The following is a 16,407-nucleotide window of genomic DNA, read 5'->3' on the forward strand; positions in this document are numbered from 1 at the left end:
TATGTCGGCGAACATTTTTCGATATTCTTCTACTATGTCAGCCGAATTTTTCTTAGACTCTTGGAAAGATTCCATATTCTCCGCATACACTTGTTGAGGGTCAAGATTTTTCGCGCTGTTCCAAATCTTCATCTAGTTCGTGAAGTTAGTTTCCAAAGGAGGGACTTGTTCGTTTCCTTCCAGGCTCTTCTAGCTGTTGTTTGCTGAACTATTTCTTCCATGTCTGGTTGTATCTGAACTTCTTCCTGTGGAGTTTCTTGTACCTCATCTGCTGGCATTTCATATATTCCGAGACCGTTTTTAACAAGTTCCCTATCTAAGTCATCCGGACTCATAAACCTTTCTTCTTTCGTTCCGTCTCTATTTTTTACGCGTTTCATGAAGAGAGTTGAATTATCGTTTAGCTCTGACACCAAATATCTTGGAGTAAATTCAGTCATGTCATTTGGATGATATGCTATTAAATCATATCCCTTAGCGAGCTTGTATTTTCCAGGTTTGAAATTATATCCCATTTGGTGCTGAACCATAAAGCTAAATAGGTTCGGGTCAGTATTTCCTTCCTTGAACTTTCTAATAGCTTCTTTATATCTGTCACTAAAATCAAGAGTATCTGGGTAACCATAGTCTTCCTTAACATTTTAAGAATTCGTTCCTTGCTCTACTTCTTTTATGTCCTTGCTCTGTTTGTGGTGTTTGCTGTGCAGTGTTTTGAACTGTTGGTTTGTGGTGCAGTGTTTTGAACTGTTGTTGTGGTGCGGTGTTTTGAACTGTTGGTTGTGGTGCAGTGTTTTGAACTGTTGGTTGTGGTGCTGGTTTTGGTGCATGCCTGTGTCTGTGTCCATGTGACGATGTAAATGTTTTAGGTAGTCCTGGTGCAGGTGCTTCTCTTGGAGGTTTGGTGGTATATAAGTTCCACCAGCTGGCACATAGTTCCATCTGCAGCATAATGTCCTACCTGACTTTTCGTTCTTAAGAAAGCATTTACTAGGTCTGTTTTGGTCTTTGTAACTCTTTTTCTTGACTTTCCACAACAGTTGCTCTAACGGCGTCATAGGCACTTTGAACTGCCTGTCTCGTTGCTGCATCTGTTATTTTCGTCATATTTTGTGCTACTTCTCTTAACTCGTTGTCGAAACCTTCAGACTTCAGTTTCTTTCCAGAAAGAAGTCGTTCACTAGTTTCACCTTACTATGAAGAGCTTCGAAGGCGTCTCTAAAGTCAGCATTCATTAAAGCTTCATTTGAACTGTCTTCATCCGCTTGTATTTTTGTCCTTATTGACCCTATAAGTTGGGCTGCTTTGGCGTTGGCTTGGGCATCTAACCAGTCATTATTAGCTTTTATATATTCTGCGCTTTTCATTGCCTTTGCATGCTGCGTCGTTATTTTTACTTTCTTGTGCTAAGTTTTCATACTGTACGGTTTGGTTTGCAACTGTAAAAGTTTTTCTGCCTTTACATTTGCTTCAACTTCTTTTTATACTCATCGCTATCCATATATGTCTTCAGGGCTTTTTGTTTTATTTCTTCATCTTTCAGTACTTTATATTGAGTAGTATGGTTTTTCAAATTTATAACATCTTGTTCCATTTTTGCTACTTCTGCTGCTTTTTCTGACACTTTTTTCGCATATTCCTCTGTACTTAGTTCTTTCAGTTGTTCTTCTTTCTTCTTTTTCTCTACGTTTAACTCATTGAGTTTCTTTGTGTGTCTGTCATATTCTAGTTTCTTTTCGTTTTCACTTATTTGTTTCTGTATGTCTATGTTTGACTTTTTGACATCTGTTATTTGATTTTTGAGTGAACTCAAATTCATTTGACTTTGAGGGTTATAAGCTGTTCCGTCTGCAGCTCCACCATAGCCTGCCATTTTCGCTAAAAGTGCCGCTCTTAAACCTCCACTCTGTGCACCAATAACTCGGTTTAAAAGCATAGGGTTGCTTGACATTTGTTGCAACATAGTGGGGTCATTCATAATTTGTTGTTGCAACTGTTGTTGTGGTGTTAGTTTTACTATTGGATGTTTCAATGCTCTCTTCCTCTTACGTATATTCTTACGTAGCTTACGTGGCATTTTAAGTGAAGTAAAAAACGGTTTTTGACAGATGTTTATATGACACTTTTTGTCAGCACAAAAAAACTACTGGCAAAGTGTGTCAGTTTGTAAAATAACCGTCCTATCTCATTCTATAAAGGGAAAGCTTCTCAAAGTATACTTCCTTGGAACGCCTGTAACTTTCCTGTAGCGACGTAGACCTATTTGTCCGGACAAAGTTATACTATTTTGAGTGCTCTACAAAAAAGTCAACAGCGACGACTCTCAAAAACCGTTGTGTAAAAAGTTTACCGTTGGACAAAATATTAATAGAAAACAAAAAACGTTTATAGTTCATTCAATAATTTGAGATGAACGGTTTTCCAACGGTAACTATTAAATAAAATAAAAAAATAGAGGGAGTCTCCGTTGACGAAAACGGTTTAATTTAAACTTTTCTATGAGTAGTCCGAAAAAAACAGTTCATATTTGTCTAATGGCATTCGCTAGCGTGTTCGCTCCAAATTCACCTGAAGAAATTGCTTGCAAACTTCAGCACCCACAGGTTTAGAGCCTCAATATCAAACTGCAGCATCTACACATTCTCCAAGCAGAACAGACAATTCGCTCAATCCAAAGCCACTTTCACTACCAAAAACAATACCAAACGAGCTCCGTATTACAAAGAACCAACGAACAACGCTGAACTACGCAAAATACTACTCAGATTGTCTGAAGAATACTTCAATTCAAAGCCAGAAGAAAGAGTTCCTGCAACTTTTAACAAAGAATATTGTGAACAACTCAACAAAGTTCTGCAGACTTTACCAAACTACAAAAAGAAACACCTGACCCATTCGAATTAGGTGACACAATTGTCAACTATTTTCCAACAATAACAAAGATAATGGTTGACAGAACTATATGTCAGCTTATTGAAAGTCTTCCACCCAAAGCTGCAAAAAAAGTCGAACAGCTTTGGGTCGAATTCAAATCAAAGAGTTACGGATATCAGGATGACGAAGAAGAACGTGAGTACGGACAAGAAACAGCAAAATGGCAATGTCTTAGCTCACTCAACCCCAAGTTCAAACCATTATTTTACTCAGACAACAACACAATTCAAGTACGCAAAATTGCTATTCATTTCGTTAACCAAGCAGAAGACATTGAAGAAGGAGACTCTATCTCAGTTTATGTTTGCTACTGCAAGTTTTTCAAGGACGAATTTGGAGGACCAATTCTCATGCATGTCTTCAAGCCACATCAGCAACTCTACGTTGAAACTGAAATAACACTCATGCATGGAATGTATCTCAAGTTTGAAAGCCAATTGGAAAACACATACAACATTTGGCTTTCATACATTCAGTTCGATACACCAGATGACTTTGATGTTGAAGAAGAAGAGTCCTCCGAATTCACACCAGAAGACTAACAATTTTCCGAATAAAAACTTCATTTATACTAAACATCTTCGGGGCTAGAGGGCACGAAGTGCCTGGAAGCCCCACTACCTTTTTTTTTTTTTTTTTTTTGAATATCATATCAGAAAATGTCGCAAATCTGACATTTACCCGACCAAATAGCAAAAATAATTGAATACTTTTCGCCAAAACTTTAAAAATCGATAAAAATATGAAATATAGATATTAAAGAGACTTTTTATATAATATTCATAAAGATTTTCCAAAAATATGATACCGCAAAATTAAAAAAGTGACGTCTTGAGTGGAGTCAAAGGTCGAAATTGCTAGCTAAATGTTTTTTTAGCGAAATTGCGTATTGTACGTTTTTTTCGCAAAACGAAACCCTTATTTTAATAGAATTTATATACTATTCATCTATTAGTAAACACTACCGTATATTATTTTTTAAGCTATCTTATTTTTTGAAATTTTATTCAAATCTTTGGTCGCAAGAAGAATTGCATGATAAATAAAAACATTTAATCAAAGTCAATTTTATTTTTCATATTCAAATGGACTGAGTGTTAACATTTAACATTTTTTGCTAATTGTCGTCAAAAATTAGGCGTAAAGCAAAAATTAATATTTCATATGGTTTTATGATAGATAAGCATTATATTCCCACTCATTATATTCGTAAATTTTGTGGTTTATCCTTCGCTTTTAAGATCATTGAATTTGATTTTTATATAAAATAGTTATATATTAGAAAATAATATGAGTTTATGTGATATTATTTTTCAGAAGATTTTGTGTTCTTCTTCAAAATTTTATTTTTTTATTAAAAAGAATCTTTACAAAATATACATTTACTTTAATTAATATTTACAAACGTGCTCTATCAAAAGTTCCAAAAATTCAATATTTTAGCTTTTCTGAGATGTCACTTTTGATGAATTTCTGTTTACAACATTCTCAACTTGCTGTATATCACAAAATATTCAGATTATTGCTGAAAATTATTGATTCATAAAAATCATATCAATGATAACAACACAACTGGTTACAAATGGTACTTGACCGATAATCTATAATATATGAGATTCTGTGAAAAAAAAACAATAAAATTTAGTTTTTATTGAACAAATCTATCATGAAAATATATACTAGCATGAGCTTCACTTAAGAATCAGAGATGTGAGTGTTCATCAATGCAAGTAAATCCTTCAAATAGAGGATAGATATTCATATTGTATATGAATACGGATTTTGAATTATTTAATTTTCATCTCGCAAAAGATGCCCATTTAAACCAGTAATGTTAAGCTCAATTGTAAATATAAAAATTTTTTTGACGAAATTTTCAAACGAAAATCTTGATTTGTTACAATGAAATCCCAAAAACAACGCTTTGAAGAAGCATTTCTCAAGCTACAAAGCGAAGTACAGGGACGAACAAAAAAAACTTTAAATCAGAGAGTCACTATTTCTAAACTTTTAGGTATAAATCGAGGTCCATTAGACTTAAAACCACCTACAGCACCAGAAGGATATGGGTACAATCCTCGAAGGAAGGATACAAATACAATTCAATCACTTCGAAACTCATTAATTAAAATACACACGCCAGATCCAAGAACAATGAAATTATCACCACGAAATTCACCAAGATATCGATCTACAGAGATTCAGCCGATGCCAAATTTACCATTAGACACAAATGAAAATGCGCCTTTGCCTTGGAACTCTCGAACAATATTAAATTATACACAATTTGAGGAGAGTTTACTAAACGCTACTAACAGAATGCACAAACTTGTTGCGCCTCTCAAATTTGATGAAAACGAAGAAGCAAAACACTTATTTCCTCTTGATTATTTTGACTGTGAGTATGGTATGTCAGAATCAGAATGGGAGCTTAGAACGCATGGTTCTCCAGCTGTTGGCAGTGCCTGCATTATGGGAAATGCAAATAAATACGAATGGCATCTTTGCCGGATAAATTCCTTTGATAATGAGCAATTTCTCTATGAGATCGAGACATTTGATGAAAAACCACTTATAAGAAACTTGTCTCGCTTTCAAATACGCTTTATTGATGAAAGTCCAGAAGTTTTACAATATCGAGAAAAATTAACAATTAAAAGTCGCGAGGACTTCGAAAAATTGATGATTACGGACTGCTTCCTTGACTCTATACCTGATCCACCTGATCTTTTGGACTTCCTCAATACATCTTTCAAAAATACTTTGACAGATGAAGCAAAAAGTGAAATAGGAAGAGTTCAGAAGATGTTAATATTTAGAGGACAAGCCAAACTTCATCAACAAGACGATTTATTGGAACTTATCAATAAAATTGGAGGAGATATAAATTGTTATTCTCCAACAAAGCTGGAAGATCCATTTATATTAGACACATCGTATTCTAAGTCTCTCAAATCTATTAATAGCTCAGTAAATTTAGTTTCCAGCCAAAATTATTATCAAATCTGCCAAAAAGTTTATTCTTTAATCTATGTAATGCAAAACCAGCTGATGGATTATGTTATAAAGTTCTTTGAGAACAAACAATACGATATGACAGAATGGAGAGAAAATATTGGAACATACAAGAATGAAATCAGGCAAAAACTTGATAATTTGATAGATACTATTGCAAGTACAATTAATAGATTATGTGGAGATGAATTGGAAACTTTTGACAACGAAAAATTTCAAAATCTTCCAAAAAATCATCCGCCTCTTCAATTCTTTAACACAGCAGATAACACACACTTCTACAAATTCAAGATCTACCTCAAAATCCTCATGAGTTGCTTTGCTCGTGACTTAATTGAATTTAATTTGAATTTTTATCGAGAACTTATCAATTACCAGATAAATTATACACAGCCACATGAAATAACAATCGATGGCTTCACAACAATCGATCAATCTGTATCAGACAAATCAATTTCCACTAAAAAACCGTTTTTGAACATTGAATTACACACAAAGAGAGATGACATCAAAATCCTGATCATGGATTATTTCAAAGTGTTAGATGAAGAGCTCAAAAACCTTGTCAATCCTCTCAGAATGATTTTTGATCGTACAAATGTCGAAATTGCGAGATCTTTGTCAACATCGAAGTACGAAGGCTTCTGTATTGACTTTGAGCTTACATCGTTCATTCCACCAATGAACAACTTCAAACAAGAAGAAGTTTGTCCAATAATTGAGAAAACAACTGAAATTTTTTTGACAATTTTATCGTCCGAAATTCAAAAAATTTACAATTGTTTTCCAACATTATTGGCGTATGCAGATCGAGCTGTATCTTATTTCACTAACTTAACAATTGTTCCTGTAGAAGAAACCTACGATTATCTCCAAAAAATACAAAAAGACAAAGACACTTTTTTGATGAATTATCCCAGTGAAGTTTGGCTTGGCTTTTCTCGATTAATTTTCACAACATTGAGGACAAAAATCATTGACTCTGTTAATTACAACAGAGAGACTGTTCTTAGTAAAATACAGCATGAATACGAAGACAGACTTGAGAAATTGCATCAAGATTATACAGATTTAACAAATGATTTGAAGAGAAAACCAAGTTTGGCAAAAGAATGGGCTATGTTGAAAACCACTGTTTTTGGGACAATTAAAGTCCGACAGAAACTCGAAGAAGAAGCCAAACATATTAATGAACTTGGTGATTTATTGTTTAGTTTGTCTTATGGACATTATTACAGAGATCTTTCGAAAGAAATGAATATGATGATGTGGCCAATTTTGACAGATATCGAATTAGGAAAAGCCTTGTCATTGTTATTAGAAACAAGAGAAGAATACCTAAATAACAATGAACAACAGATCAAACAACACAAAGAAGATATAAATACAAGATTGGAAATCATCAAAAATACTCAAGATACAAATATTCAACAGCAAAATCGTGAATTTGTAAGACATTTGAATGAAAAATTGGTGCAATTAGAACAATTACATGAAGAATTCATGGAATATGATTTCACGAAATTCGCTTCTCCAAGAGTTATACTTTGGTCAATTGTAAAAACTTCACAAGATCAAATTGAAAAATGGCAAAAATCAGTAATTATAACTATTGATTTTAATGAAGCGAAATTGACATGTGATAAATGGTTGAAACAACTGAGATCGTTAACAGCATCATTTAAGAAAGATAAGAATTCGTTGAGGTTGTTGATTTCTACTAAAAATGATATAGAAAATATTATTCCTATCTTCAAAGCTTGTACTCAATCATTGACACCAAAACTTTTACAAAATCACAGAGATGACATTGTAAATATAATTGGTGACAAAGATTTCGAGTCAAAGACAATGGGTTATCTTATTTCCATCAAAATATCTGAGAAATTGGAAGATATTGATAAACTCTACAAACAAGCTAAACTTGAAGATAAAGCAGATTTCGAGATCATCAATGCTCAAACTTACATCAAAACATGTCAAGTTGAATTCAAGAAAGATGAAATTGTTAATATCTCTAATATTTTGTCTGATTGCAGATCAACAAATAATGAAATGATGATGATTTCTGCTACAGAAAACATTGAAGAGAAGAAGAGAAAGAAGGCGTTAAGTATCATTGAACAAATCACTCATATAACAATGACTGTTGAATTCATTTCTTCTATACAAATTTTATTGAAACAACTGAAACCAGTGCAAAATGTTTCTGGAGTTGAAGTTGATGTCACTGATTTCAACAAAGCAGCAAGTTCTTTTTCAGAAATCATTAAAGAACTCAAACAAAATCCTTTGATTTTACAATATTCTGAAAAAGAAATGAGTTTGCATAATTTAAGACAAATTAAAAATCTGTTGAAATCAGTTCAAGAAGCGTTTATCAGTGCTTTAACAAAGTTCAGAGAGAAAATACCAAGATTACTGTTAGTTCCTGACTCAAAGATTATCCATGTTTTCTCTGATGATTTGCAAACAAAAGTTGATATAATTCCAACAATTTTTCCAGGAATTTCAGAAGTTTTTTGTGATAAAAACAAAATTGTCAAATTTAAATTGGATTTTGAAGATGAAATCGTTCTTTTAAACGGTGTTAGTACTAAAGGAGATATCATATCAATCATTCCTAAACTAGAACAAGAGATATCTTCATCATTAAAGTCTTTGTTCATGAAATATTACAAAGAAAACATTGATCCATCAAAAATTCCTGTTCAATTGTTGATATTAAGACAATTAATGGATCCTTTCTATGATATCAACACAAGTAACATGTGTTTCGAGAAGAGAAGGACATTAGAAGTTCTTAAAGAGAGTTTATCAAGTGAAAATGCAATTTATCCTTCTGCAAAAATTGACGAAAGCGAAAAAGTTTTCACTTGTTTCGGTGACAGATCATTAGAATACAAATTCCAAATTACTAAAGCGAATTCCATCATTTTCACGAAGATATCATTAGCTATAATAGCTGATTTGATATCAAACAAGTCAAATGAACCTCTTTTAATCGCTTCTGAAATGTATTCAACATCATCTTTGATCTGCCAACAATTATCATATATTTGTGGAAGATTTTGTTTGATAATTCACGCGACAATGACAACAACTATTGAAAGATTAAGTTCTATTATACAAATGCTTAATTCTATTGATATTTGGACATGTTTCACTGATACGGAATTACTTACAAATGAACAGATGTTTGAGCTCGCGATGTTAGTTAAACAACCTTTCTTCTTGACTGTAACAACACGAGACATTTTACCAATTTTAAGTGTCGGAAAAGTTTTGTTTACTATCTCAAGCGATGCATTTAAACAACATGTTCTAATGGCAGGACAATCATTGTATCCTTATCAACCTGAAGCAATTAATTTCGCTGCAACAACACTTACTAATTATATACATCCTTATTCAGTGTTGAAATACATTGAAGAACAATTACATGCAGAAAAAGTTGCTTTTGATTTGAATTTCATGGCTGCTTTCGCATCGATTATTCCTGATAATGTTTATGAGATTGTTAAAGATACAATCGATGAAACAATTGATATCGATGAAAATGTTTTCATTCCTGTAATTAAATCATTGATATCAACAACAGATTTCTTGAACGGAGTTCATAGAATAATGTATACTTTGAATCAAGGAAAGAAGATGATTTTAGTCAAAGGACAACAATACTCTGGAACATCAACATGTATAATGGCTGCTGCAAAAGCTTTAGGATGTAAATATACAGCAGTTGCTTTGAGTTCTTCTAATTGGATAAAGACAATAAATGAAACATTTACAAGGATGGATTCGAATAAAACAATTTTCCATGTAACAACACAATTTGATAGATCATTCCTTGCTCATGTTTCTGCATTGGCTTTCGGTTCAAGTCTCTGTGAAGGACAACAGAATTTGTTGAGAATTCCTGAAAACGCAATTTTGATTTTTGAAGTGATGACACCAATGACGACACCAGAATTGATAGCAATTCCAATCATTTCATTCAATATGCCATTAGTTAAATCAGGAGAGCTAATGGCCTATTGGATGGCCAATGCCACTTTCACATTGGATTCTGAAATAGCTGAATACATCAAAGATTTCGTGACGAATTTGATTTCAACTAATTTACAAGTTTCGATATTCTTTAACTTGTTTTCAGCTCATCTATCGAAATTACCACCACAAAAACCAAATGCAATTAATAATTTAATTGCTTATTGTGCTTTTTGGTCAAATACATTTTCATTTACACAACAAAACATGTGGAATGAATATTCCAATTTCATCATTGAGAAAGTTCCAAATTTATCTCATACTACTCCTTTCTTTGACTTGACAGCCTCGAAATCACAAGACCAATTTACTTTGGCAAGTGTTTATAACAACACAAGGATCTACCAATTCGATAATAGTTTACATACTCAATACAACAGAGATGTAAATGGTCCAATTTCTTTAACAAATATTCCAACACCGCAATTCATTCACGGAATCGAAATTATTCCTAAAATAATCGAATCCGGGTTGCATGTTGCAGTTATTGGACCTCCTTCATCAGGAAAAACTACTATTGTTGATTACGTTGAGTCACAATTCTTTTTACGACCGAAATATCAAGTTGTAAGAATTGATGGCTACAACACAACTCCTGAACAATTTTTACAATGTTTAATGATGTTTTGCAACACTTCCGTTGATGGTGTTGTTGAACCAAAAGTTGCTTCAAACATCATTGTTGTTGTTGATCCAATGAAAAACGATGGAGAGATGTATGGAACAATTGTTTCAATGATCAAAACTGGTTGTGCAATTATTAGTAATGAGGTTATTTCTTTTTCAAAGATTTACTTCATTATTGTCATGGAAGAAGCTTCTTATCCTATTTTAACATGTTGTTTCCCATTTAGAATCCAACCATATGATGATGAATGTCTTAAATTCATCGCTTACGAGACAATGATGAGAATCATGGTTTCAAACAATGTTCCTCAAGCTTATCTACAACAAACAATGCAAACAATGTCAAGAGGTGTTGTTGAATTACTTTACACAGTGAAAAAAGTTGGTCCTGAATTCTTAAGAACATTTTTCACAGTGATAAGATCTGTAGAAATGTTAGATTTCAACAGAAACACGAATATCTCTGACTTTTGGTTCCAAAGATTGTTGGATATTGCTCCACATGCTGAAATGAGAGTTCCTTCGAAGAACTTTGTTTATGACTTGATAAATGTTCAACAAACTGGTCAGAAAACATTTAGATATGTTTCTAATACTTTACAAGACCAATTTGAGCGATCATTAGTTCCAGCGATTTGTATTTTCGCTCATAAATTAACAACTTCTCCTGTAATGTATAACTATTGTGAGTTCTTGTTGAATACTTTCTTCATGCCAAGAACAAATGCAATTGTTGTTAATGATTTGATTGTTGATTATGAAACAATCACAAAATTCATGTCTTCTGCTTTATCCGCTAAGTTTATTATATATAATTCTGTTCAGCAATTACCATCTTTGTTACATGATTCTATTGTTTCAAGTCAATTAACTGTTGTTTATTGTAGAAAACCTGATCCTGCTTTAATCAATTTATTAAGTAATGGATTGAAATCGAACCAATTAAATTACTTGCAATTGATTAAAAACAATGATCAGTATATCCCTGAAAGTGGTATTGGAAACACTTTCCCTTATTCTAATCTCGCAAGACCAAATGAACCTGAAACTAAAAACAAAAATGGAACAAGAATTTCACAAGATGATTTCGCTCATTACAAATTTAACATGTTTGTTAATACTCATTTTGTGTTCAGTGTTCAGAGTTTGGAAGAAATTCCTTATAACTGTAGAAGCCACTTCTCTATTTGGGATAAACACAATACATTGACAGAAACAACTGACCAAAGAATCAACAAATTATTAAAAGTTGTTTCTGTTCATAATAAAAACTCATTGGTTCCTGTTATTGCTCAATTTCCTCGTGTTACACAATGTTACAATTATTTGACGAACAAATTGAAATCTTTCATTGAGCAAAGACATACTTTCTTGAGCGAAGTAATGACTGTGATCGAATCAATTGAAAATGCATTGAAAGATTTCGAAGGAAGAATTCATGATTTGACAGAACAAATAAAACTCGATCAAACAATGAAGAAATCTGCAGAAAACGCTGTGAACAATGCTCATCAAGTTGTTGCCAATTACACAGGAGAACTCGCAAAAGCAGAAAGTGAATACCAAACAATTTGCGAGAATAACAACCAGTTAATGAGTTACATGGAAAAAGATGGATCAAAAACAATCGATGCTTATAAGAAAGCACAAAGAAAAGCTCAAAAATCATTTAATGCAGATGAACAATATAAACTCTATATTCAACAGTATCCAAGTGAAAACATACAGAATTTGTTCGCTGCTTATTGTACATTGATTGGTTTATCTCCTCGTACAAATGATGGTTTCTGGCCTGAAGCAAGAGGAATTCTAAAATCTGGAAGAATTCCAAACGCAATTTCTATTTTTAATCCAAATGATATTCCACGAGAAAACGTCGAAAAATTCGATGTCGCGATGCAGAAAGTTAACGAATCATTGTTTCCTACTAACTCTCCTTGCTATAACTTCGCTTTATGGCTAAAAGCAATTCATATGCATACAAAAAGAACAAATTTCAACTCAAACGTGACACCAAAAATGTCAGAAATTTTGTTGCAGAAAAGTCGAAAAGAAGAAGTCATTGATAACTTGAAGGAAAGACTAAATAAAGCTAAAGATGATGAAGAAGCATTACAGAAGTCTCTTAAGGATTTAACTGATAAGATAAACAACGAAGAGAGATTGTTACAAAACATAACTTTGTTTGCAAGTATTGCTAAAAAACTTACAAAAGTTTTCCCTTCATTGAAGGATTCTTTGAACAATTTCAGAGTCGGAGAGAAAGAAACAGGCAAGAACTCAGAGAACTTTGTCCTTAAAGCTGTCTATGATTTGATAATAAGACCTTTGTTCGATCCTGTTTCTCTCAAACAAGTTGACAATGATTTCGAAGAAATGATGACTTCAAACTTTTTCGATACGAAATTCTTTGTCGATGTAAAAACAATTATCAACACAACTGATCCTATTTGCGCTTCCATTCTTGCAGGAGATAGGATCATCTCTGTTTACGATCCATATGGAGTTGCAGAACTTGTCATGGGATACAAAAATGGAAAACCAAGTGAATGTATTTCGCATTTAACAATTTCTTACGCTGAAAGTGGCGATGAAGACTTGGAGTTTAAGATAATGAGAGCTGCAGAAGACGGATCAATAATTGTTATCAAACATGCTGATAGATTAGTTGATTCTCAGTTCTTCTGCGCTGTTGCAAACAAAGCCGTAACATCAGCAATTTTAGGAGTTCGTTCTGTAACAATTGATGAAGACTTTAAAGCAATTTTGTTGGTTGACAGACCTCCAGAATGGATGCCTCCTATGATGAGCTTCATTGCCGAACTGGAAATGGAGAAAGCACACATAGAATCAATGCTTGCAAAAGATAAATCGATATTTGAAATTGCAGAAAAACTCAAAACAGCTGAAATTTCTGTAATTCAACAAAGAGAAAATTTGTTTTTATCATTGCAATCATTGTTTACTCAGCTCAAAGAGATACATTCAACACGTGCGGACTTATTAAGAGATCCAGAACTACAAGCCGAGCTACTAACAAACGCAGAAACAGCTGTAAGAGACGCAAAAGTTGTTGGAGAACACGCTTTGGACAGTCAACCTTGGGTACGCGAAAAATCAGGGAAAATCGTTGAATTTTGCGGCCAATTACAATCAGCAATTAAAATTGCTCCTGTTTATGTATTTCCACTCCATAAGTTCGATGAGATTCTTATGCATTGGGATAAAGCAAATGATGTCCTTGAGCACTTCATTTCTTGTGTCGCATCAACAATGGCTAAGAAACACAGAAATAAATTTGTTGAAATGAAAACAATCAAAACTCTTGAGCCAAAAGATGCTGCACAATGGTCTTCAGTTGTATTAGCACATTGTGAGAACTTAGCTACATCAGCTATATTCTTCACAAGCCTCAAAATACCATGCAACAACTATTTGTTCATTACAAAAGAAACAGATGCCAAAATTGAGTTACAAAAATTGAATGAAATCATTGAAAAAAGTGAAACATTTGTTGTGTCTTTGTTCACAGATAATGCTGAACAACTATTAGCTTTGAGTAAATTCCTTCAAAGCATCGATACAAAGAAATGGAAGGAAGGAACAAAAATGTATATTCATTCAAATACAATGGTCAAGATCTCACCTCAAATTGTAGATTTTGCCACTGTAGTTTCTCTTGATTAACTTATTATATTATTTTTATTTTTTATATTGTTTTTTGTTATTATAAAAATGTTGTTATTTATTGTAATTTACTAGGATTTAAAGTATCTAAGATAGTTAATTCCCTAGCAAAACAAAAATATTAAAAATTGCGTATATTTCCCTTTTGTATCATTAAAATGTTGTTATTTATTGAAACTTACTAGTATTGAAAGTATATGAAATATCCAATTCCCTTTAAAAAATCAAAAATAAGTTAAATAGTTGCAAATTTTCCTTTTTAATGATAAAATGCTGAATTTTGTTGATATGTACTAGTACTGAAAGTATATAAGATAGTTTATTTGCTAACAAAACAAAAATAAAAATGCAAATTTTTAATTTAAAAATTTGCTTGAAAAAAATATGGAATTTAGTCTGTTGCCATGATTCCATTTTGTATTTCTACAGTAAAATCTCCTTCAGGAAGCCCTTGAACAAATATTCTCGGAAATACGAAAAATCCGCGTTTTAATGCCATAAGATTGACTTGGAGAGTTGTTTTTGCTTTGGAAGGAAGTTTCTCAACGTTAAACGAAGAAATACCGCTTGGCATAAGATTTGTTGTATCTGTAGCGATTTGAATGACAAAAGACCTTTCTTCATTGCAAGAATTTGTTACTTCAAGGTCTACTGTGAATCCTTGGAGGACTGATTGGACATCGTCATAGTTCATCCATTTAAATAAAATTGGAGAATTTCTTTTACTAATTGCTTCAGTAATAATAGGAGTAAAATGATTGTATTCGTATTTAGAACTATTTAACATGAATTTAACCTTGAGATTTCCTATTTCTGTTGCATTTAAAATTTCATTTCCTTGTCTTTCGATTTCGAAGACAGATGAGTTGATACCATTTGGCTCCATCACGTCAGCTATCTTTAGACACGATTCTTTGAAAATAAAGTTAGGAGTTGGAGTAATTTCTAAATAAATATCTCTGAGTTCGAATTCTGCATTATTTGTAATGGTTACTTTAAGAAGAAGGTTTGTATCGTTTATTGCTTCTGTCATTGTTACCATACTGAAAGGTGTAAGTACATTTAAGTCAAAAACGCCTGTAAAACTACGAGATTTGCCTTCATTATATACAGATCCTACAAATATAATCTGTTCATTGAAATTTGATGAAATTAACTGAAATGGAACGAAAAATCCGAGTTTATTTGGACCTTCGCGAAAAGTCATTGAAAAACTGGATTTCTTTTGAGGCGATGGTTGATCTATCAGCATAATAGAAGAATTTGGAAGACATGAAATATTGATATCGAATAAATCATACTGATTATCCTGTAATAGAATATGAGTGAGAAATATTGAAGGAATTCCAGCAACAATTGCTTTATTATTTGGACGAATTGAAAGAATTGAATTCAAATTATAATTTTTTTCTGCATTTACTGATTCAAAAGGAAGCAAAATTGGAATAGTATTAAATACTGCTCTCGGAAGTGGCATTCTGTAAAGTTTTATTGTTGTGTTTTTATCGATATTCCCCTCTTTGATAAGCGCTCCGTTCATTTCTCATCACATATCGGCGCGCAGCGCAGATGCACGCCGATAGAATGCGCTATATAGGTCTATATTAAATCGATATATCAATTTGATTTTATATATAAATATGATTTATTAATTTATTTTTCATATAACCATATGAGCAAGCACGTAATATTGAAGTCTAGAATCAACCTCACTCTTGAACCAATTCATTTCCAGTGTCAAAAAAATGCTCATTTTAGATAGTGGCGATTCCCAAAACTACCAGATTTGCCATTTTTTGAGTTGAAATAGCAGTGTTTTAGCTGGCAGATTGCTTTTAGGATCAAATGGGGGATATAAATGCTTACTAAAGTAATTAGATAATTTTATATTTATTTTGATTTACCAAGAAATGGAAATCAAATACTGCTTCATTCATTGATGGATTTGAAACCTTCGCTTGTATAAAACCAAAGAATGTCGTATATACATATATATCCTTCATCTGTATGGATGTGATTTCACAAAGTAATTTAACTTTGTCCCAACAAAGGATGGTATTTTCACACTATTGCATCTGAATTGCTTGAATCGGAAAA

At 32.6% G+C, this 16,407-nt stretch overlaps 4 protein-coding genes across 4 annotated transcripts, besides 2 other annotated features; 2 read left to right on the forward strand and 2 right to left on the reverse strand.

The window, feature by feature from the left end:
- Nucleotides 1-1,543: 1,543 nt before the first annotated feature.
- Nucleotides 1,544-2,074, reverse strand: TVAGG3_0219360 (protein of unknown function, DUF4106 family; the record flags this gene model as incomplete). Its single annotated transcript, XM_051226913.1, has 1 exon — nt 1,544-2,074. A coding segment is annotated over one exon (531 nt), but the record flags the coding sequence as incomplete, so codon positions are not given.
- An 868-nt stretch (nt 2,075-2,942) lies between these two features.
- Nucleotides 2,943-3,473, forward strand: TVAGG3_0219370 (uncharacterized protein; the record flags this gene model as incomplete). Its single annotated transcript, XM_001326166.2, has 1 exon — nt 2,943-3,473. The coding sequence occupies one exon, from the start codon at nt 2,943-2,945 to the stop codon at nt 3,471-3,473; it is 531 nt and encodes a 176-aa protein (XP_001326201.2).
- A 905-nt stretch (nt 3,474-4,378) lies between these two features.
- Nucleotides 4,379-4,416: a mobile genetic element.
- Nucleotides 4,379-4,416: a terminal%2Cinverted (terminal inverted repeat of Banshee-A3 transposon ID:TVAGG3_0219380).
- A 417-nt stretch (nt 4,417-4,833) lies between these two features.
- On the forward strand, nt 4,834-14,310 carry TVAGG3_0219390 (dynein heavy chain family; the record flags this gene model as incomplete). Its single annotated transcript, XM_001326167.1, has 1 exon — nt 4,834-14,310. One exon carries the CDS (start codon nt 4,834-4,836, stop codon nt 14,308-14,310), a length of 9,477 nt encoding a protein of 3,158 aa, XP_001326202.1.
- A 263-nt stretch (nt 14,311-14,573) lies between these two features.
- TVAGG3_0219400 (trafficking protein particle complex subunit 10 (TRAPPC10) family) lies at nt 14,574-15,871 on the reverse strand (the record flags this gene model as incomplete). Its single annotated transcript, XM_001326168.1, has 1 exon — nt 14,702-15,562. The coding sequence occupies one exon, from the start codon at nt 15,560-15,562 to the stop codon at nt 14,702-14,704; it is 861 nt and encodes a 286-aa protein (XP_001326203.1).
- Nucleotides 15,872-16,407: the final 536 nt, after the last annotated feature.

This window comes from Trichomonas vaginalis, chromosome IV (assembly GCF_026262505.1).
Source record: "Trichomonas vaginalis G3 chromosome IV, whole genome shotgun sequence".
Taxonomy (NCBI): domain Eukaryota; phylum Parabasalia; order Trichomonadida; family Trichomonadidae; genus Trichomonas; species Trichomonas vaginalis.